The sequence below is a fragment of the Stigmatopora argus genome, chromosome 6 (assembly GCF_051989625.1).
Source record: "Stigmatopora argus isolate UIUO_Sarg chromosome 6, RoL_Sarg_1.0, whole genome shotgun sequence".
Classification (NCBI taxonomy): domain Eukaryota; kingdom Metazoa; phylum Chordata; class Actinopteri; order Syngnathiformes; family Syngnathidae; genus Stigmatopora; species Stigmatopora argus.
The window spans coordinates 12338199-12361408 of NC_135392.1; the positions used below are offsets into that span (position 1 = coordinate 12338199).

A 23210-nucleotide genomic window follows, 5' to 3' on the forward strand; every position below is an offset into this window, starting at 1 on the left:
GAAAATCTCTGAATAATAAATATAGATAATAACCTTTCAAAATAAATTAAAAGCAGATGTGACAAATTGGAAAAAAAAAGATTGAAGACATAAATTTAAATAAGTCTGGCTTTTGTAAAATTCATTTTTATTAAGCTAATTGGCTGTTATTGACACCAATAGACGTCCAATCTATTTTTTTTACCTGGGAAGGGCCTTGAAAACTGTTTAGAATTTCCAGGTCCAGCCATGACGCGAATGTCAAGTGAGACTTTGACAAAATACAATCTAAATAATGTTTCCCTTTTCAATGTTCACTATTTACAAGCTCTGAATAGCTTTGGCCAAAAACGTCAAAATAAGAATGATTTAGGAACTCAAAGCGGCACGCGGTTGTATCGTCTAAGTCATTACCGCTCTTCTTCCACTACAAACAAGTAAGAGCACCCGGAAAAGCCCTTGATTAAAAAAAAAGTCATAAAAAGTTGGAGGTGGGCGTGAAATTGAGGTTGTCTCTAATGCGATTCAAGTGCATCATGGCTCGGTCGTACGCCGTGTGAACCGACTTGCGAACGCTCGGCTTCTTGCCTTCCATCAGGCGCAGTTTGTCCACCGTGTCGTCCATTCCCATAGACAGCAGCTTATCCTGAGGGAGCCACTGCCTAAAAATAATCATAATAATAAAAAATAAAAAAGAGAAAACGGGGAAACTTTTAAACACGGCTGCTTCGGAATCCGGCCTTCTCGTTTCCGGATCTCACCAAGTCCTTTTAGTGTCGAAGAAAAGCACCAGGAAGAGCTTTTGTCCCACCTCCGCTCGCCTCCACTCGCCCAGTTTGAGCACCTCCATGGGAGGCACCGGGATGGGAATGCCGTTGTGGAGGAGTCCTTCCTGGGGCATGTCCGGGTCAACGATCTGCCACAGTGAGGGCGAGGGGGGGGGGATTGATTGGTCAACAATGGCTCTTTCAGTGGCCGGTTCTTTCTCACCATGGCCGGGTAAGATGGGTAGCCTCTGCATTTGGCCCACACCAGATCGAGAGGGGCCAACTCCGTCGGGCTGTCCGGACAAAGAAGTGTAGGTTTGCCTGTGGGCGACATGTGGTGGAAAATGTTTGATGTTCATTTTAGCGCAGGCCATAATGTGGGTAGACAACAATTATCCAAGTTATTGAAAATAACTGATTATCCAGAGATGAAACTAAACTGTATTAATAGCATATCTTTGGCAAATGTTCTCTTTAAATGTATTTAAATATATATATATGTTTTAATTCCAGCTACAGTCAAAATGGGATTTGGATTCTTTGTATTTTTGCAGTTTTTAATAATTCTAGGGAAACTAACTTCTAGGTCATTTTTTTAGATTAAAAAAAAAGTGTAATAGAGATTAAATAATCTTAAACCTGATTCTAAGATGTCTCCATTGTTGCTGATGGGATCCTTGGTCAGAGCGGGTTTCCCTCGGCTGCGTTTTGGAGGAGACGCCGTGCTGCCCGAAGCCAACGGAGAGAGCCAAAGCGTCAGTTCCACGCAAATTCTACAAGCAGAAGGTAAGCGCTCGCCACTCACTTGACTTTTTGGTCGTCGTCGTCGTGTTCCACCGAGGTGTCGTTTCCGTTCATTAGGTCTAAACAAAAGAACAATTTGGCCAATTTTCAAAATTTGAACCTAGGCCACGGCCGCTCACCTCCATCTTCAAGGTGTTTTTCCACCTCGGCGTCTGAGCTTTGTCGCAAGCGGCGCGACGGGGGCGAGGGAGGTCCGGTCGTTAAAGCGGTGACGTCAACATGGGGCGAATGCGGGCTAGCGGGCGCTCGGTCCAATCCGTCGCCCGGCTCCTCCGCCGCTTTCCCATTGTGCTGCGACGGCGATCTCTTCTTGCCCACCCGGGCGCCGTTTTTGGCCTTCTTGAACAGCACGGACGTACGCCTGCCTACGCCCACCACGGGTAAAGATGGCGGCGTTCCCAATGGCGTGGCTTCGTGCACGACCTCCGGCCGGGAAGACGGCGTCTCCGCCACCTCGGCCTCGTCCTCGCCGTGGTTTTTACCGACGGCCCGTGACGACCTCTGCCGCTTGTAGGAGCGGCCGGGCGACCGTCGGCCTCCCGTTATGATGCCCAAGACGGGCGGTTCCAGCGGCGCGTCGCCCGGCAGCGGCGACGACGCCGGGCACGTGAGTTCTAACACGGGAGGGGAGTCGTCTGTGGGATGGAAAACAGGATGAATGGCTAGAAATGGCCATTTCTGGCAATAGTAGACCTCTGTGTAAAATCAAGTTTTTATAAGTTACCTCCATGATCCACAATCTTCTTTTTAGCCTTCTTTGTGGGCTTCATCTCCTCTTCCACGTGGTCTTCCTCCTCATTCTTGGCATTAAGCATCGTTGCACTTTGCTGCTGCTGATGGTTCACCTTCTGCCGAAGACCGTTGATTTCTCGTCGCAGTAGCCGGATGCGTTTGGTCCGTCCGCCGCTTGTCCGCATGGACGTCACCACGTCCAGTTTGTCCAGCAAAGCCTTGAGCTGCTCGTCCGTGCTCAGGTGAAGCCTGTTGTCGGGGTCCAAGAGGGAGTCGACTGGTCGAGAGAGGAAACGGAACAAACGTGAGCTGGGATTCAGGAGGGAGGGACACCCGTCGCGTGACCCGGACAAATGCCGCCTTACCGTCGTCCCAGGTGGACTGCTGGAAGCCGTGCCGGTTGGGAGACTCGGGCAGGTGCATGCCCGTGCTGGGGTCCAGGCCGATGCTCTGCGACTGCCGGTGGGCGTGGCGCAGGACGGCTCCGCCTACCTCGCGTAGCTGCAAGGCGGTTTTGTGGAACATGGTGTCCTTGGAGTTGTACTTGAGGCAGTTGGAAATCATGAGCTCAAAGTCCCCCTCCAGGTCGGCGACAGAGCAGTAGGCGTGTCCCTCCAGCTTGGCCTTCATGGTGGACAGGTCCATGGGTCGGGATACGAACTCTAGGTAGTCTGGGACCTCGTGAAGAATTCATTTGAATGACAATGTGAAGCCACCTTTTAAAACCAGACGCCCACGTTCCCCACGTCTTCTAACCTCTGCTAGATTGACGGGCTGGGAGAAGATTTTGGACGTGTCCTTCTCCTGCAGTTGCTCCAAGGTGGTCCTCAGGAGCACCAGCGCCGGCGTCAACTTTAGCTCTGTGGCAGCCTGCTGAATTTTCACCTGAAGAGGAAATTTGAGGATTTTCACCTGGCCACCTCCCAGCAGAATCCCAACTCGTGACCAACCTCTTCCCGCTTTAGCCGCTCTCTCTTGCGTATAAGTTCTACCAGAAGTCTGGCTCGTTCCAGATCTTGCCGCAACTTTTGCCAGTAACGCAGCTCCTCTCGAGCGGCGGACAGCTTTTCATCTGGCTCCTTCTGAACACAGCGGAAGACGCACACTTTGACAATCTGCTAGTGGATATAGCTCTTTGGGTCTTTTGAACTCATTCGTTTCCATTAGCAGCGAGGGGGGATGGGAAAGATTAGGGTGTGAGCGCGAGGTTCAAAATGGATCTGGATTTCTTCACTTTCTCCGCTTACCTGTTCTGACGTCCGGTTGGCCTGCATGTGGGAGTGAAGTCGACGTATTAAAGGCATTCCGTTCCGAGACTGTCGCTTGAGTAGCCAGTAATTGTGAAGCCGCTGCATGAACTGGTTCTTCCGCTGGACTTCAACTCCTGTGCAGATCTTGTTCAGCCTGTAGAGATGAATTGACATGACCAAGTATTCATCAAGTCAAGTCCAAGTCAAGTCAAAAGCCTTTATGGCCTTTTGGTCTCACCTGTGAGAAGGAATTTGAGGCACAAGCAGCACAGGCACATTTGAACGGCGCGTAGACCCCCCGACCCCTTTCCCCTTCTTTTTGGCTCCCTTGGACGCCCTCTTCGCCGGCGGCGTCGGCGAACTCTGAGTGTAGGACCTCTGTCCCCTGTTTCCCCTGCCCCCCACCAGTCTCCCTTCCACCGACTCGTCTCCAGATCCGTCCTGCCCCCGGGATCCCACCGGGGAATGGTGCTCGCAGAAGGCGGTCTTTTTCACGGAGAAGGTGGTCCCGTTGACCCCCGTTTCCCGGACGGGGTCTATCTTCATGTAGAGTCCGGCTTTCTGGGCGCAGGTGACGTGAAAGGCTCGGTAGCAATTGGCTTTGTGGCACTGGATGGATGCCCCCCGGCCCTTCTGCTTGCACAGGTAGCAGGTGAGCTTCCAGCGGGCGGGGGGGATGTTCTTCACCCCCTCCACGGGCTCCAGGAACACGGTGTTGGCGAAGCACACCTCCGGGATCCATATGGCGCACACCACGTGGGCCCAGCGCCCGTCGCAAGTCTGCTTGAAGGCACCTCCTCGGTTGGGGCACAGCACGCAATCCACGGGGCGGGAGGGCGATTGCAGGCAGCAGCGGCACAACCACTGGCCCTCGGGCACGTACGGCACGCCGTAGCATTCCTGGTGCACGGCCAGGTTGCAGATGTCGCAAAAGAGGATGACGTTGCTGTTCAAACACTCGTCGTCCAGGCACACGCAGCAGAAGGCGTCCTCGTCCACCGCGCACTGGGAGAGCGCCTGGTTGCGGGACTCCAAGATAGATTCCCTCTCCAGGCGGTCTATCAGCAGCTCGAAGGTGTCGGCGGACACCGACGCGTGACCGTCCGACACCCTCTTGTGGTTTACCATCTCCAGCCAGGCCAGATCCTCCTCGTCCATGTCGTACTCGGCCACCCTGTCCAGCTCGTCGTTCGACTTCTCCACGAAGCGGTAATAGGCGGACGGCAGGGGAGCGGCGTCCGGGGGACGGACGGATCCCAGCGTGCGGAAGGTGGGCTCCGGTAGCGGACTCTGGGGCTGGGGGGAATTCGAAGACGCCGTTTGCTGCTGGGACCGGTGCCGTTTGTTGTGCTGCCAATCGTTTTTGCAATTCCTTCTCCCTTTGCTGTTGGGGTTGGCCTTTTTCTTTTGCGTCTGCAAACTGTTCTCCTTGTTGCTGTTACACTCGGCGATATCCTGGGCCATCATCTCGTCCTCGGTGATCACCGGCAGGAGGTCTGTAATGTTGATTCGATGCAGCCTGCCGTCCAGGTCCACCTCCACGATCTTCTGCGCCTGGGCGTACGTCAGCGTCTCCCTAGAAGGAGAGAGCTGCAGTCTGTAGGGTGAGGGTGAGCGCAAGTGGCCCGCCGAGCCCCTGCCCCTGCCTCGCCCTCTGCCTCGGCCGCGACCCATCTTGTGTCCTCTTACAGCTGTCTTACATTCCAGCCTTCTTGACTTCTGCATGGGGGGCTTACAACAGCTCCCTAAAACACACAGACAGAGGAAGACAAATGAATACTGTTACTAATAATTGTGAGGAGAGAAATACACCTTGATCATGTGCATTCCAACAGTAAGATATTTGTAAATAATATGAAAATGTCTTCTTTTTTTTCCCTTATCTGCCATGGTGGAGAAAAACGTGAAGAAAAACCAGTGTTTCCATGATGGTGAGGGCACAGTTTACACTATTTTAACCAATAAAATGCAATGCCCACCTGCATTTAGGTCTGTCAGTATTGCAGGAATGAGTGTACATACTAGTGTAGTTTTTGTGTGTGTTTAAACATTTTCTCCATTAACACTTGTCTATGAAACTCACAAATTGCATTCTTAAATAGTTTAAGCAACTGTCTTCCACTTATACTAGGTGTTTTTTTCCTTTTAAAGGGGACAAATATGACTATATTTACTTTATAATGTATAATTGTTTATTATTAACAATTTGCAGACGATGTACAGCATGTGTGGATCTGGTCCAACTTAATACAGGTGTATCACTGTAGGATCTATTTAACAACACAGTTGCTATATTAGTTTCTTGAAGCATATACTTGTGTTGCAAAATAACTTCTTACATTTGAAATTCGTTGAGTTAAAACGTTATAGTCTTTACGAAGGAAGAAGTGTTGCTTTAACTTGGATTTGGCGCTCAACCGCCTACACAGGTGTATGCAATGTTTTGGCAAATATGAGTTTCCTGTAAAGACACGCCCCGTCTCTCTTCCCATTGGTCCAATTGCGAGCCAGTCCCGCTGTCACATTTCTCTTCGTCCAATGACATTTCCGTAAATTGTTTTTTCCCCACTCCCTGTTGCTGTGTATAGTTCGGTTGAGCAGCACTAAATACCAACCCGAGAAGCTCGTCGTCCGTCAGCCATTTTGAGCCCTCAACAGCACAGGGAAGCGACACTATAACATTATGCCAACAGCAGCAAAAAACAACAACCGAACATTACGCACTGTGGTTAAATGCGGTATTTAAATGAATGTATACGTTAAACCACACGACATGACGATATGCGCAGTTAAGGTCGTCTGTCCGTTGCGTTTATACACGGTAAATTAAAACAAACGGATATCAACGATAGCGCTTCTGTCAGACAGGGCACTAAACATACACGCGACTCGTACATGAAAATGGTAATATCTCGAACGATAACCCGAACGTCGAACATGTCTGCCTTACTTACCGTGGAAAGTGGTCCTCAGTGGTGCGAGTGACAAACAGAAGGGAGGGTGGGGAAGGGGAAAAAAAGCACCTCGCTAAATGTCAGCTCAGGCTTCAACCACCGCGCCGGACATGCTAGCGGTTTGCCTAGCTAGCTAGCCGGTCATCGATAGCGACGCGGCGTCATCCTCAATTCAGTCAGTCCTTACGACTCATTACTCAATACGGGCTGTTCACATGGCTGTAATTTAAACTTTCCGCTGGTTGCCCGTCTACAGTCACACAATCGTGTAAACGCAAAGATATTAAATTAATGTCCCTTGGATATGGCTAAATATTCGGTCAAAATGGCTCGACAAATACGCCCCTTTTTGCAGGAAAAAAACGCTGTCAACCAATCAGAAACGGTCGCTTCGCTTCGCGGGCAACGCGCACCACACCGTGATTGGTTGTTTTGCAACGCGAGGTCAGCGCACTCGTTTGGGGAAAACAACAGGGAGCGCGCTTTTTTGGCCATGTCTCGGCTTTATGATGGTCATTTACAAATGTTTATACCTGGATGAGTAATAGTGTAAAACCTTGAATACACCTTCAAACTATGTTTAATCTCATATTACACTTGCCTTGACCCGTTTATGGGGCACTCATTGAACTCATTTCGGTCTGCCATTGGCAGAGCTGGACGTCTAATACAGAAGAGCATGTACACCCTTTCATTATTATTATTATTTTTTACCAGAGTGATTTGATTTTCTTCTTTGTAATTTAGTTTTATTCACATTATATTCGTTTTATTTATTCCTAAAAAATGACTGAATTATATGTGGAGGGGCACTTTTTGCGTCATGCAGCTGACACTAAATGTCCTTTTCAAGTTTAGGATACAAGCTAAAAAGATAAGCTTTTCAAATGACCAAAAATAATTCTAAATAAATTCATTCCATTAAATTCTTTACCGATGTACAGAATGAAGTTTTCCCACTCCGTGTCCCCTTTAACATTCCTCCCCCGACATGAGTTTTCTTTCACAATCTCCTCCCACTAAACTATGATCACTGTTGGCTATCTTCACCAATTTGGCAACCATCACTCTGTCATTTGAGTTAGTCGTCGATCCGACATTCTAGACAAGTGGTCCGGTCCAGTGGTGAGGACACCCTACAAAGGTAGACTGCACTTGCATACGTAAATATGATTAAAATGGATAAATATGTGATTGTCCCTCTGTTTTTGTTAAATCATAGGATAGATAACATTATTTCATCAGGATGCTGTTTGTCTTCATTTTATGGTCTGTTGGGATCTTCAACATTGGGACATGCACTGCAGGTAAGGAATTTGCACAAATAACACACACAAAATCCAAATGTGCCTTTGACAGCCTACTCTAAAATAAGTCTGAACCCCCAGAAATATGCCTAACACATAATAATATTTTTTTTCCGGGTGTCATACTTTTGTTCCTAGATTTAGGGCTTAAATGAAATCAAAGTTCACTAGTTGTGATGACTTTTATTCCATATCTAGGTTCATTGAAAACTTGAAGGATTTACTTGCCCAAAGTTGATGTAAGATGCTTTATAGATAATGGCTGCATGTTTCCTAATAGTACTTTGTAGTGTACCATTTTATATACTGTATGTATGTACGTATATATATATATATGTATATATATAAATATATGTATATATATACTTATATATATATATATATATATATATATATATATATATATATATATATATATATATATATATATATATATATATATATAATATAATATATATATTTTGGATTCCTGCATCCAAACTTGTCCAACTGTGACCCGGGCTGACTCTGAAACATTTGGCAATTTCCTGTGTTCCGTCGCCAAATTTCCTCATGTGTTTTTTGCCCTGATGTGACATCAATGCTTAATCTGTCAAAAGTGACTCTGCATCCTGCCTGACTGGTGAGTAATAAGAAAGCAGTTGATTTTTTGCTGGAAAAATAGTCATAAATCATCAATATGGAAGCAAGGGGGGGCACAAAGGGCCTTGTGTGTCTCATTGACATGGGGTTGAAAGTGCTTGTATTAGTGTCAGCTCTTTGAAAAGGAGAACCCACAAGGGCCTTGGCCCGGACCGCCGCTTTTGATACTCTTTTGACTGGCCTCTCATGTCCAAGTGCCACGACATTGACATCCTTTGAATGGACACGCCGCTGCGGACTGAAGCCTTAACCAACAATGAGACCGGACAACGGGATGCAGGAAGGAGATGTTGGTGTCCTCCAAATGTTCATCTCCATGCTTTGATTTTGCGACATCAAGGAAACACAAGTGCTATTCTTGTCGTTTCCGTTCTCCGCTGGAGCCGCTGCCACTTTTGTAACTTTTAGAAAAGGGGTCGGGGTACACCTGGGATAGGTCGTCATCACTCATTGACAGGTCACGTGCAGACAAAAAGCCATTCATACTCATCTCTATGGGTATTTTTTAGTTGTTATTGAACCTAATGTTTGTTTTTTTTGAATTTGGGAGAAAGGTAAAAGAGCTGAATCAGAAAAACCTGCAAGGATAGCATTTAAACGTTAAAAAATGTGCTCACAACTTCTCGTTCTTGTTGGTTTTTTTGTTCAATCTTACACTAACGTTTGTGATTTTTCTCACTGAGCATTGATTGATTGAGCTTGATAGATATACATTATTACTATTGTGATTAAATATAACAGAATAAGGAAATAACCTTTTTAAAGTGTATCTAATTGTCTCTCCTTTTTCTAGACCCATCAGAGCTGAGAATCACGACAATCCTGGTAACCCTCTCGTTTCTTTCATTCGTCACGGTGCATAACATTTTTATTAATATTAAGAGGCAACACTTTTCACACACTTTAGCAAGAGCCTTACACAATGGCCAAAGGCTCCCAAATGGAAGGCTTTTGCATGGACCTGCTGTCGGAAGTCGCTAAAAAGCTGGACTTCAAATACAAAGTGCACCTGGTCAAGGACGCCTCCTACGGCAGACAAGACGACAACGGGCGCTGGAATGGGATGGTCGGCGAAGTGGTGCGAGGGGTAAGAAAACGACTGAGAAAGCCTCTCGGGTTGTTCCAGTGGAGCTTCTTCTTCAAACGCTTCTTGCAGGAGGCGGACTTGGCCATCGCCCCGCTGACCCTCACCGCCGCCCGGGAGAAGGTCGTCGGCATGAGCAAACCCTTCATGCAGACGGGAATAAGCATCCTGCTGAGGAAGGACATCTCCGAGGGCAGCGGATTCTTTGATTTCCTGACTCCCTTTTCGCTTGAGACTTGGATCGGTATCGTCATCGCCTACCTGGGAACTGCACTCTGCCTCTCTGTGGCGGCAAGGTCGGTCATGTCCTGTTTAAAGTCATGCTGTTTTTTCCAGAATTCGACAGATTGGACTTTGCTGAGCCAAAACCATGCAATTTCTTCCTCTGCCTTGTAATGAACTCAAAGAGTTAAAAATATTAGCACTAACAGCTTGCTTGCTAGTGACACTTCCTCTACTTTTTTTCAGAGTCAGCCCGAGTGAGTGGAGCCAACCTCAAAGTGAGCAAAACACTTTCAGCCTTCCACACAGCCTGTGGTATGCCGTTGGAGCGCTAACGCTACAAGGTAACGTCTCACTCATACCAAGGGAAAATTTAGCTAGCATACAATTAGCCTAGCATGCATGTTTTTGGGACGTGGGAGGAAACCGGAGTACCCGAAGAAAACCTACCCAAGCACAGGAAGAACATGCACATTCAGGAAACACAGAAAGGTCGGAATCCACCGGGGATTGAACCCTCGATCTCAGAACTGCGAGGCGCACGTGCTAACCCCCCTGCACTCTATTCATTTTTTATAAGTGAGGTTTTCAGGATTAGAAGGCAAGCTAAAGTGGATTTCTTTCTTCATTTAAATGCTTTCTAGTCTTTATGTTAGATTATATTATATTATATTAGATAACTTTATTCATCCTGTATTCGGGAAATTTCATTGTCACAGTAGCAAGAGGGTGAGAAAGAATACAGACACAGGAAAATACATTTTAGACATCAATAAACAAATATATATATGTATATATATGTATATGTATATATATACACACATACACACACACACACACATATATATATATATATATATATATATATATATATATATATATATATATATATACATGTACATACATACACATAGATATACCTGTATACATACGGTTGGTCAGCCATTTCTTTTGTTAAAGAGCCTGACAGCTGATGGGAGTTATTTGTTATATATTTATATACATGTTATGGTAGTTATGGTATTGTGTGGCCAGGTGCCGGTCCCCATCCTCGCTCTTTTTCCGGACGAGTCATCTGCTGCAGCTGGTGGCTTTTTGCGCTGGCCATCTTGGCTTGTTACTTCTCCAATCTCAGCTCATCCAAAAGCCCCGAATCCACTCAGCTCAACGTCAAAGGCTTTGAAGACTTGGCCAAGCAGGACGTCATCCAATACGGCTGCCTGAGCGCCTCCTCCACGCTGGCCTTTTTCAAGGTGAACAAGCCGGCATGTAATAACCACGATGATGAGAATAAAAAGGGGCATTTTTTTCCTTCCTGGCCTAGAATTCCGACAACCCAGTTTATCGCAGGATCTACGAGCATATGGAGAGAAGTAAAAGTCTGGTAGCCACCATGGATGAAGGAATCCGCCGCGCCAAGGAGGGCAATTTTGCCTTCATCGGAGAGTCGGTATCGCTGGACTTGGCAGTGGCACGCCACTGCGACCTGGTCCGGGTGCACGAGGTGGTTGGCATGAGGGGATACAGCATCGCCGCCACGCTTGGTGAGAAACCATTTTTTTAAAAGTAGCAGGATCTTTAATGGGAAAATTCATGCTGGGCTATACCACAAGTGTCAACCTCAAGATGTTCTGTGAAAGTCAACCATGTGTTTATACACGTGATTCTCGCAAAAAAATCTGTGGTCCTCAATGAAAGATTAAAGGCTAACTCTTTTTTTACTTTTACAAATATATACAGTGGTCACTACAGTTGACATCTGTTTAAAAGTTCAAATTAGTTTAACTCATTTACTGCCAGATTATGTGCTGTGGTAGTTAGCAAAAGAGGGAAATGGATATTGAATTTGTTTTAATACATTTTGAAAAGTATTTTTTTAATTAATTACATTTTATTTAGAAATACTCTTAATACTAATGGCTTTTTCTTTGTCTTTAAAAAAAATATTTTTATTATTTGTATTTTTTATCGCACATCGCAAGTATGTGCGCGCAATACAAATACTACAATTAATTGTCAAAGGGAGTCGTAAAATATTTTCCAGCGGTCCGCAATTGCCCCTGCCTTGCAATTTTGAGACCCCAGACCCATATGAATATAATAAAAGCTTTTGTATGTTTTCATTTTTTTGGGGTCTTTGAGAAATAATGAATTAACATTTTTTTAAAATGGTAAGATAAGAATATTTCTTTTTTTCTACTTTTATTTAAAATAACAGAATGAAAAAAAAGATGTTTAAGAATTTACATATGAGGGGACGGTTGATATTTAGAGGTTGAAAAAAAAGGGATTTAGGCAATTTTCCCAGCAACAACGTCTCTAAAAGATTCATCCTGGACTAAGATGCCTCCCAGGACAAACCCAAGTTTGACAGCACCTCATCGAGATAACCTTGACTTTCTTTCTCTCCAAGGATCTCCCATCATAAAGAACCTGAGCGTGGCCATCCTGCAGCTGAGCGAGGCAGGCGAGCTGGCATATCTGCAGAGCAAATGGTGGGCCAGCAGCTGTCTGGAGGACAAGACCAAGGTGACAGCTTTGCATCCGCATAGTCTCAAGGGGATGTTCGCCGTGCTCGCGCTTGGCCTGACCTTGGGAACGCTGCTGGCTGCGCTGGAACTTGCCTCCAGGAGTCGCAGCAGAGCAGCGAACGAGACGGTAGGAACCGCATCGTAATTCAAGGGGGGGAAAAACCCAAAGCTCAAAACATGTATACTTCAAGCAAGGAGTCATTTAATATTCGGTATTTACAAAATAGACAGCAAACAGCTGCATTCATTTCATTCACCTTCCATACCGCCCATCCTCGAACGGGTTGCGGGGGTCGCTGGGGCCTAACCCAGCTATCTTGGGGCGAAAGGCAGACTACACCTTAGATTGGTCGCCAGTCAGTCTTAATAATAATAATAATCGGACATAGGCCCTGTCGTCATTATCAACAACAAAAAAGCCTACTTGTCATCACTCCCAGAAACTGCGTATGACGAAATTGGTGGTGCTTCTCCATAAGCTGCGTTTACTCGGCAAAAGATCTAAATAAGTGATAGTTACGGACTTGTAATTTGGCATTCTGCTGTTATGGATACAGGTCACTTACCTCTCACTGTCTTTCACTTACCTTCAGTCAGCTAGTAGGAGGCAGATCACCACTCAAACATCTTTTCATATTACCTCAGAAGGGAATGTGTGTTGCGTTACCGCAAATTTAGAGTTCTGATGGATGTGGGGAAAAAACTGTCCTTAAGCCTATTTGTCCGTACTTTGTGGGCCCTATAGCGTCTGCCAGAGGGCAGCAGCTGGAACAGATTGTGACCAGGGTGGTAAGGGTCCCCTATGATGTTCCTGGCTCTGCTGAGGTAACGAGGGCTGGCAATGTCTTCCAGTGAGGGCAGAGAGCAGCCGACAATCCTCTGGGCAGTGTTAATCACTTTCTGCATGGCCTTAGGCCTTAGGGCAAACACAACAAACAGTTCGGACCAGGCAAATATTTTCATTATTTTCGTCTCTTCTTTTGTGTTTCGATACGTCCCGCTCACAGAAATCCTTCTGCCGGGTGCTGACCGAAGAACTCGGCTCGCGTTTCCGAAAACACGACAACAACGGGGTGACAAAGCGAGCTCAAGAGCCTGCTGAAAAAGAAACAGAAAAGGCATAGAATCTTTCTTCACACCATCAAAAGGCCGTTCCTCGTGGCCTTTATGTATAACCCTTATAGAAAACAATAACATTTACGATGTCTCCGTAACAATTCACGCAAATACTCAAACAATTAACATATCTAACTGTGAACCATAGGGACACTATCGCTGCTAATATAGTACTAGAAAAATGAATTCATCGGAAGCTTAAAATAAACACTGCCTCTCACACCATTTTTGTTGTTATTTCATCCTCACGCACAGAACAGCTTATTTTTGTTGGATAGTCATCTTTTTGAATGGTCTTTTCACATTCCAGGGCATGGATAACTTGGATAAATGGCATGCTTTGCAAAAAAGTATATCATTTTGGCCTGTTTACCTCAGTTTTGCTAATGTGGGCCAGATGAGGCCAATCATTTTGTAGTCAAATTGTAATTTCTGTGACCTGTTTTCACAAGGAATGACTAACATTTGTGAACGCCACCACTCTGCCTTGACTCACGAGGGAGTACCAATAAATGGTTTGGTTGGTATGGCGCCATTTTTATTAGAAAGAACGTAAGTACAGAAATTCACCAATGAGTGGGTTTGCTGTATCCTCATACCGAGTTACAATCTCACACACAAATGTATTAAACACCTAAAAAGTTGGTTGGTTGGAACTTTATTTCATCCCGTATTCGGGAAATTTCTTGGTTGCAGTAGCAAGATAGACACAAGACACACAAGACATTGTAGACCTAGGTAAAAAACTGGAGCCACACACAGGAAGTCCACAAGGTGGGGACCTTCTGCAGACTGAGACTGAGTTTACCGTCGGTTAAGTCAATGTAGTACTGCACCTTGTTGGCCTAACCAGCGGTGACAAAGCCTACCTTGGCTCAAACCTGTTCGCCGATCCCGCTGCATCAAACAAACGCGGGGACGTGCATCGGATAGCTCTCAGTTTTTGGTCAAAAAGCGCCTTCATCTCCCTCTGCAGGGTGCCATCGCACGGCTCAGAGTCCGCCGCAAACGAGACGTCCCCGTACTCCAGACTGTCTGAGCTGCCCCCGCTGCTGGACGAACTGTCAGACAAGCACAGCCCGTTGGGTACGCTGGCTACTCGCTGGCCGCCGTCCACGCTCTGGACTCGCCAAGTCTGCCAACGGAAAGCAGACCTGCCGTCCACCGCGGGCGTGACGGGGGAGGCGTGGGGTTTGCGGGGACAGCTTTGCGAGCGGACTTTAGATCCTATCGTGGGTGTGTGGGCTTCTAATGTCCTTCGGACCCGAGCGGGGGACGGTGGAGGGATGAGCGGTAGAAATTTGGCTTCGGAACAGAGGGCGTATCGCGGTATGGACGGGGGAGTCGCGGGCAAAGGTTCCCTTGGTGGTTTTGTGTCAGTCACTGTTTTTGCGGGGGGTTCTGCTTCTTCCTCCCCAAATTGGGGCTGCGTCTGTAACTCATCAGCTTCTGACAAAGATTGCGGCTGGCTAAAATGGATGGGAACTGGATCGGCAGGACTGTTTGGGCGTGAAGGGCTGTCCAGGTCAAAGCTCTCTTGGAGCAGAAACGACGGCACCGGGTTAGAATCTGTGGAGGACATCTTGCTGAAGATCCCTCTCCTCATTTGTGCCGGTTCATGAATTTTGACTCTGTGGGCTCGTCTCAAGGGTTCACTCATGATCCCTCTGTGCGCGGCTGCCCTGGCGGCAGGGCCTTGCCCCAGAAGGGACATTTCTTCGTTCCTGCTGTCCTGGGAGAAGCAGTCGACGTCCTTGCGGAGATACAAGGGGGGCCAATCTTCAGAGGACTGGACAGAGAAGTCCAGGGATGGCTGCCTTTGGGGTCCCTTCATGTGTTTCTGGGCGGCTTTCTGAATGTGCTTTCTGGCCACTTGCACCGCGTTTGCCGGCTTTACCTGTGACGCAAAACGTTTCACGAAAAACCAAAATGAGCATTTCTGCACAGCGCTTACCTTCCCATTGATGATAGCAATGTGAACAAAGATGGAGGACTCTGCCATTCCTTCCAAGTACACATGGCGATAACCTAAAAGTTCACCATGAAGGGATCTCATTTTTTTTCAGATAGTAATTGCTTACAGGTAGTCGATGGCTCTCACCTGGCATCATGCTGCTGAATGATATCGTCCTCTGACCGATGAAATCTCGCCCAATGGGGTCATGATCCCACACTTGGAAGCGCACCAGAGCGATCTGCGGCATTAGAATGTGGAAGACAAGAGTCTCCTCCCACATGGGATTGAAACCTGAGGTACAATCGGATACCGCGTTCATGCATCCTTACGCATATGAATATTTTCATCAATTCAAAGCATGGCTGACTGCTGAAATACTTGCTATACCATTATCATCTACCACTCTGGTCTGCTGCTTTGTACAGTCGACAGGTAGACCGATGATCTCGACCTCTACGAAGGGATCAATGATCTAGAAGAGGCGAAAAATGATCAAACGGTATCCATACGGGTTGAAAAGAAGTCGTCTATATGCTGCGCCCGAATGTATTTTGACCTCTCCTCTGTCTCCAAACATGGAGTCTTTAGGTTTGGGAAGCTGTTGTCCACTGATGATCTTTAGCACCAACTGAATCTTCTTCTGTCCTGGAAGTGGTTCTTCCAAATTGGGGTTAAAGGCACCTGGAAAAAACAAAACCTCACCGTTCCCAATCGTCGACTCATGCAGGTGAACATTTGCAGACCTTTACGCATGATTTTGGGTTTGAGAATGTAGCCGCAGTTTCCGTTGCCTGAGAACTTGGCTCTGTTCAGCTCAAGCATGCGACCCTCCGTTTGGTAGTTCATTGCCACTGGAAAAAGCCAGACTCTAAATTCAGAAACCTATACTCGTGGGATGACATTCAATTGTATGGAGTTTGATTGTACCCATGTGACAGCCTGAATTCCAGTAGGGTTGTGGGTTGAAGTTGCTGGAGTCCACCCTGTAATTGGACGGGTAGACCCTCAGGAGTTGGCGCTGGTTGAAGCGCACCAGCTGACGGGGCTTAAGGAGCAAAATCTGGTTCATCACGGTTTCGTTGAGCGATGACACCTGACAACTGTTTGTAAAGGCTGCCAGGGCAAAAAATAATGATAAATTCATCCAAATAACAGTCGGTCGGCATTGTTGGATCTTCTCGTTAAACCAGGGTCACCTTGCGTTTCTATGTCATGCACTCGGACGGACTTTGTGTACTTGACAAGGTCGGACAGAGCACGGGACAACCTCATTGTCTTTCTCTTCCTGAAGACAAGAATAGAAATGAAAAAAACAGAATCACGCCGCCTTTAAAAATCCAACAGAAGAAGCCCTACTTAGGATGATAAACAATTTGCATTCTGTCCCTACTGCCGCTGCTGTAGTCCGATTCTCCGTCAGACCTGGCCTTACTCCTTGCACTCATTCTCTTTTTCCTCTGAAACATTAAAATAGGTATTGCCGTTTTAGATCTTTTGGTGGATGTTCAATCTGTCCAAACCAAGAGGAAGACCTTGCGTTTGAAGCTCCTCATGATGGATCTGCCAAAGCGCCGTTTCTTTTTTGGCTGTCGTGCGGCCAGACCGCAGTTTTCCTCCTGAAAGGTTTGTGTTGTATGGTTAGAATGGAAGTCGGACAATGAAACTCTTTTTAATGTCGCAGGTGAATTTGCCTGGGAACAATCCTCTTCGTCATATTCTTCTTCCTCATCCCCGGTGTCTTCGTCAGACACATCTCCTTCCTCGGCATTCGGATCCAGGTTTGTTGGGAGCTTCTTTCCCTAAAACACGACAAATAATTGCTTGTTGAAATCCAGATGACGACAAGGATCTAATAATTGGTGTGTACAGTATGTGTGTATTTCTGTAAGTTGGACACTTGTAGGTCTCTGTCCTGGACTCAACTTCCAGACAACAAAGGAAGTATTCACACCAGGAAAGTTCATATTTGGCATTCTTTTGTCCGAGCCTAAATTCAATTGACTCTTTTTGGTGTGGTGCCGTACATTTAACACATTGCAATTTTCTCAAATGTCCCAGACCATGAGAAAAAATGACAACAAAATGGCTACGGAAACCTGTTATGTGCAAAAAGGTGTTTGAGTTTAGAACTGGTTCAAACCACGGTTCCAACATCTAGCAAATCGCTTGGAAGCGAACAGGGACCATCGCTTTGGCAAGGTCTTGGACTTGGTGGTTGCTCTTACTTTGCATTCAAACTGACCCAATAGGTGCGCACTACAAATGTATTTTGGTTTATAGTCTGGACCAATCAGCGCAGGTGTGAATATGACCTCTGTCTTCATCTTCACTTCCAAACATCTTGATTTTGACTGTGGTCCCAAGTGACTTATGGTTTTGGAGGAGTCTTGGTTGTGTTATTGAGCGTAAAACTATTAAGTAAAGTAGTACATAGCAGTAGGTAAAGCAGATAGGTAAGTAACTCGGTGGGTGGGTAGTTATATAAGTAGTCAAGTCAGTCAGTGGGTAGAAAGGTCGGTAGTTTGATGGCCAGGAAGAAAAGCAAGTAGCAGATGGACAGTTGAGGAGCTATGTCACTTAGTAAACACTTTACCTTGACTAAGATTTTTCCCTTAAGCGTGTCCGGCGAAGGTAGCTTCTTAAATTCCTGCGCGTTGATGTTGGAAAGGTCCAGTTTATCCTGTAGCACCTCTTTCAGGTATTCTGCCATCTTCTTCTGCTGAGGCACACTGCAATGGTTCTCTATGGACAAAATCACTGGATACCTACACAGAGGAGGCGGAAGTGAGGTGATTTTTTATTTATTTTTTGTTACCTGATTCATTAGGATGATCACATACTCCGATTTGGTGAAGGCATATTTGTTGATTGTTTCAATGACGTCTTTGAAGAGGATTTTCGATGTCAATGTATAGCCGTGGTGGATGATGGGATCGCCATCTGGTCCGTCCCAGCAGTCCACTACAGAAAAATGTAAAAAAAAAAAACGTGAATAGTGCCAATTCTACTAGTCCAATAGAGCGTCAGGTTGAAAAAGTTTCACCTTCCACGCAGCGACAGCCGGCCTGAAGAACGTAGGCATACATCTCCACACTGGATTGCGATAGCAGCTGGTCTCCGGTCAAGTAGGTGTTGTGCGAGGTGGCGATGAAGTAGTTACCAAGCGACTGTGTCATGTCCTGGCTCACCTGATTGTGCTCCGGGTTGAAAATGTCTCCGCTGGGGCTTCGCATGTATTTGGTGAAACCTGGATGGGAGGCGGAGTTCGATGGACGTCATTGGAGGCTTTGCATTAGATGTTCTAGTTGATGTCGGGCCCGTACCGTCTATTCCCAGAACCAGGCGCTGCAGGTTGACGGGACATGGCTCAAACCTGGAAACGATTTCCATCAGGTGCTCTCTGGCTAGACCTTGCATCTGCCAACCAAAGATGACTTCACGAGTAAGTCCAAACTCTCGTGTCATCCGTTTATACAAAAGGTCAATATAGTTAAAAGACTCGTGGCTTGACTATCTCCAATCTGATGTTCAGATTCCCCTTCCCGTGTGGAGTTTGAATACCTTCTCTTATTCCGCCATTCCAAAACTGCACGTTAGATTTATGGAGATTCTAAATGTGATTGTTAATTATTGTTCAAACCCAAAGGCTAACTAACATTCCTCACTTAATGTGTCCAACCATTTATCCAAAAGTCAAAATTCCTAACAGCAAAGTCCTTGGTGACTCTTGTGATTCTTTTCCACAGGCTAAGCTAACTAGCAATGACACCAACTGCCTCTAAACGTGTGCGGTCAATTGGTCGCCGGTCTTTTGGTCGCGGTCTTTTGGTCGCCCGGACCGCTACCACGGGCGACCAAAAGACCGGCGACCAAAAGACAGACGACCAAAAGACCGGCGACAAAACAAGGTAAAACAACACGGTCTACGCATCAATAAAAGCCAACAATGGCCATGAGCAGTTTCACTGAGCCGACGTGTGAGTGTATAAGAGTTTGTATGTACATGCGTTGTCCCTTTAAGAAGCGACGTCAGTCAGGGCCTTAACAAGTTCTCCAACAAAAAACAATAAAAGTCCGGAAAATTTGGAGCTTTTCTTTAGCCTAATAATTAATAGGGCATTAAGTATGACTAAATAGTAATTCACAGTTTGTATTTAGGGAATTTGAGAAACGATTTAAATGGTAATTATCAATAACCTTCCGGGCGACCAAAAGACCGGCGACCAATCGACCGTGTACCGCCTCTAAATAGGGGTTGACTACCACACAAAAGTTTGAACACCCTTGTTGCACCTTCTGCTCATTCTCCAGGAAGCGGGCGAGGTCGTGGAGGTCCATGACTTCCTTTTGGTTGCTGTAGGAAATCATGATGAGGTAGAGATCCCGCCGCGTGGAGATCATCTTGTAGAAAGAACAGAATTCCTCGAATCCCAAAGAGCCCTGGTTTTCGTCTGTGTCCGCCTCCTACAAAATAGAATATACTATTAGCGCAGTGCTTTTGGGATTGTGAACACTTGTCTATGAATGTACAGTGTGCCCAGTGAGGTTGTTTGGTGATTGGTTCCTCTCCAGTGACCCTGTATATGTTAGGGCGGTAGGAAATACGCAGTAGTATTTTCACGGATGGACAAGTCATAGCGCCAGTGATTGGCTGGTGACCAGTCCCTGGTATGTTTGGTTGAGTTCTCACCTGAAACATCTCACGGACTTTCTGCTTTGGTAGATTGACGTTGAGCTTGTGAAGGAGTTGGTGGACTTCACTGATGCTCAGGGTGCCGTCTCCATTTTTGTCTGCCTCTGAGAAAGTCTGCTGAAGCCATGTTAGAACTGAAGTGAAGGGGGATGACCAGCAGGTGGGTATTTACATAACAAGGTTTGCAAGATTTATTCGTGGGAGTTGATTTGATAAAAGGAGAACTGTTTTGTAAGCAGATTTTTTTTCCAAGTTATCAGAACAGTCACAACAACTCAGTTTCACTCTTGTGCTAGCCATGTGCACCATAAACCAGTGTTGGACTCGACTTGCTAAAGAATTGGTTTGGATCTCAGTCTCAGTCTTTTGATTCGCAAAAATTCATGACTTGGTCTCAGCGATTTCTGGTTTTGAGAGTCTTGGTCGGGTTTTAATCGTGTTTAAGTATATGGACACCCACTTAGAAGACGATAATGTTAGTACTACACAAAGGATATTGATCACGTGTGCGTTGCCTTCTCGCCAGGCTGTCTTCATCGCTGATGCCAGCCATGAGGTACTTGAGTCCGTTGATCCACGTACGGGCCTCCTCGCCATTGGTGCTGACCAGGTCCAATGACTTGACGCGCTCACCGTAGTAGATGCTGAAGCAGCAGTTTGGGTCAAAGCGGTTGTCGGCGTATCTTCGGAAAACCTCCGACTTTTTCCCTTCTCGGACCTCGTGGATGGAGTCAATTGTAACTGAAACCAGACGTGGAATTGACGACAACCGCGTAGTATTTAGGTCAACGAGGATCAAAACAATCCAAGTTTACTTTTGGCTTTGTCGTGTTTCCTGGAAGGACGCCATCGGATGCACGAGCGGTGCTCATCCAAGTAGTAAAAGCGGGTCAGTCCTTTCTTCTTTCCCTTGAGTTTGGTCATCTGCGTCCCCGTCTGCATTGTGCACATGCATCTTTCCACTGCAGGTTGGCCACCCCCCCCAAAAAAAACAATTAGCCAAATGTGCTAAATGTTTATGTTAGCGAACGCCCCACCCCTGGTGAATCAATTTATATTCAAAGACAGTATAGTTCTTTCTTTTTAAGATGGAAATACTGTATAAAATGAGCGTACATTTTCACGCTTTGGCATTTGTGAATTGTGCGTGTGTGCGCATGACCAAAGAAGGTGACTGTACTCGTTTGTAATCTGAAAACTACATGTGACGCAGCCCGGCTAATCCCAAAGGATTGTCTTGAGTCCATATGCCCATTATTTACTCAAGGTTCCACATTAATGTCATATTGTGTTGAAGGTACATATGTTAGAAATTCCAAATGTCGGTATTACAAATGAAATAACAAGCGACTTACCAAATTGACCTAGTCTCCATTTTGGCTGAGCGACCACACTCCCGCCAATCCAGAAAAACTCCTCTGCTAGTCTGGAGATGGACGCCTTCTGCCACAGTCTCGGGGAACTCATGATGGACCTGGCTGGGGAATTGGGAGGATTGGAAGGCATCTTGGGGGAACCCCCAGACTTGAATGCGCTCATTTTGGGGGACAGAGAAGCTGGCGGTGAAGGGCTGACGCTCCTCCCCGCTGTTGGAATCGGCACCCCCGTGGCGGCGTTCATCCCTGAAGTGGACATTTGCCCCCAAGTCTCCTGTCCCATGAGTCCCGTTTCACTTTTTTCAGCAAACGCGACCTCCTAATCGCAGGTCTTCATCCCGGCGGTCCTGTGAGAAGAAGGCCAACCTGCGAGGAAGATGCATTATTGCTTGTAGGGACGAAGACGGCAGCATGTGACCAACTGTAAATCTTCCCCAAGCGCTAATCCCGAAGTGAAGCTTCGCTCTTGCTATCATGGAGGGATTTTCACGCGACCAATAGGGAGGAGGGGCAAGTAGACACTCCATATACCTGTCTGTTGTGAAGATATGCTCGCTGTAATACACTCTTCAAGGATGTATGTTTACTAAGATTTCAAATGTTTATTTTCTGGGTACGTTTTCACTTTCAGGTAAGACTAATTCCAGGAAATATGATGGTTTTCTCAGGCACAATTGGGTTAGTCTCCCAATACTTATGTCAAAGATACTGGAAGTTCTCCAGTTGCTCCTGATCCTGCACCAGAATTAGGTTAATGAGGAGACTGTTCAAAGTGGTTGAAGGGAAAAACCAGACCGTTATCATGTCCATCCTAGTGAAAAAAATGGATTTAATGAATTGAAAATAAAAACGATATTTTTCTGATATGTTGTAGTTGACAAGGCATTACATTGCAATATTCTAATTTGCAATGCTATGTATATATTTCACTATTTTTGGTTTCATATGATGAATGTGTCTTAAAATCACTGTGTTATCATGCTTGTGATTTTCTGGCGACCAGTTTGGGCTGTATAGACTGACTTTTTCCCGATGTCAGATGAGGATCTAGCACCCCTGTGATCCTTGTGAGAACAGGTGGGATGAAAAATAAATGGATGTCACCGATATAATTTTTGGGGGAACTATGCTTGAGTTTAATATTGGTCAGTATTTTTTTTCTTCACTGATAAGAACACACTCTTGAAAACACTTGATGATTGACTTAGATTTTTAATTGATAATATACAGATTTTCCAAAGGGAAAAATTAAACAGAAAGAGGTGAAGGCATACATCCAAACCAAAACTACAAGAGCATGAGCTACCTTAAAAAAATGTGAGTTCTATACAATATGTAGCCAACAAATAGTGAGCCAAGGTAACATGATGATGAAGTTGATAAGACATACATGTGTTTCTTGTCTAAACTAGGTGAGAACACCAAAAGAAAGCTTGCTTTCTATTCTACATCCGAGTGGCAGGTACAAACCTTTCAGTTTTTTTGGTCAGTGGCGTCAATATATATATATTTTTATATACTCTATTCATCTGAAATAAACAATCAAATGGGACTTAGTTTAGTTTCATCCAAGTCTGCTGAATGCCCCATTGCAATGTATGATACTTTGAAAATCCCAATATCGCTTCTTTTTGGTTTCAAGTAAGAGCAAAAGAGAAAAATCAGGAGCTAGAAACAAAATCTTATTTACAATATTGTCCTATTTACATCAGCGCATAATGACTGTTTCATTTCAGCTTGTTTGTATCATGTATCGGGGAGTAATGCGAGGTTTCCAAAGTGCAATTCCTTGTTTT

General features: G+C 45.8%; 3 protein-coding genes and 1 long non-coding RNA gene across 5 annotated transcripts; 2 read left to right on the forward strand and 2 right to left on the reverse strand.

The window, feature by feature from the left end:
- Positions 1-106: 106 nt before the first annotated feature.
- brpf3a (bromodomain and PHD finger containing, 3a) lies at positions 107-6842 on the reverse strand. Its single transcript, XM_077603273.1, has 13 exons — positions 6487-6842; positions 3771-5277; positions 3530-3686; positions 3233-3364; positions 3039-3167; positions 2648-2960; positions 2275-2559; positions 1670-2185; positions 1552-1609; positions 1386-1471; positions 970-1067; positions 741-895; positions 107-641 (listed from the first exon to the last, which is right to left on the reverse strand). Exons 2-13 carry the CDS (start codon positions 5255-5257, stop codon positions 455-457), a joined length of 3603 nt encoding a protein of 1200 aa, XP_077459399.1. The 5' UTR covers positions 5258-5277; positions 6487-6842; the 3' UTR covers positions 107-454.
- grik6 (glutamate receptor, ionotropic, kainate 6) lies at positions 6558-15677 on the forward strand. 2 transcript variants are annotated; one of them, XM_077603276.1, is made up of 10 exons: positions 6558-7630; positions 7709-7793; positions 9229-9260; positions 9343-9522; positions 9592-9815; positions 9988-10085; positions 10777-10994; positions 11066-11285; positions 12155-12399; positions 15472-15677. In XM_077603276.1, the coding sequence occupies exons 2-10, from the start codon at positions 7733-7735 to the stop codon at positions 15505-15507; spliced, it is 1314 nt and encodes a 437-aa protein (XP_077459402.1). In that variant the 5' UTR covers positions 6558-7630; positions 7709-7732; the 3' UTR covers positions 15508-15677. The 2 variants fall into 2 exon arrangements, with proteins under 2 accessions (XP_077459402.1, XP_077459401.1); XM_077603275.1 differs by lacking the exon at positions 15472-15677 and adding an exon at positions 13280-13610.
- On the reverse strand, positions 14030-21867 carry plch2b (phospholipase C, eta 2b). The gene is made up of 20 exons (XM_077603277.1): positions 21394-21867; positions 20854-21000; positions 20536-20779; positions 20036-20165; positions 19639-19809; positions 18669-18762; positions 18389-18592; positions 18186-18306; positions 17939-18110; positions 17037-17144; positions 16878-16961; positions 16702-16802; positions 16542-16630; positions 16273-16458; positions 16089-16196; positions 15902-16026; positions 15733-15817; positions 15490-15636; positions 15343-15416; positions 14030-15285 (listed from the first exon to the last, which is right to left on the reverse strand). The coding sequence occupies exons 1-20, from the start codon at positions 21695-21697 to the stop codon at positions 14254-14256; spliced, it is 3726 nt and encodes a 1241-aa protein (XP_077459403.1). The 5' UTR covers positions 21698-21867; the 3' UTR covers positions 14030-14253.
- On the forward strand, positions 19583-22526 carry LOC144075850 (uncharacterized). The gene is made up of 3 exons (XR_013300650.1): positions 19583-19719; positions 20069-20198; positions 20565-22526. It is a non-coding gene; the product is annotated as an uncharacterized LOC144075850 (long non-coding RNA).
- Positions 22527-23210: the final 684 nt, after the last annotated feature.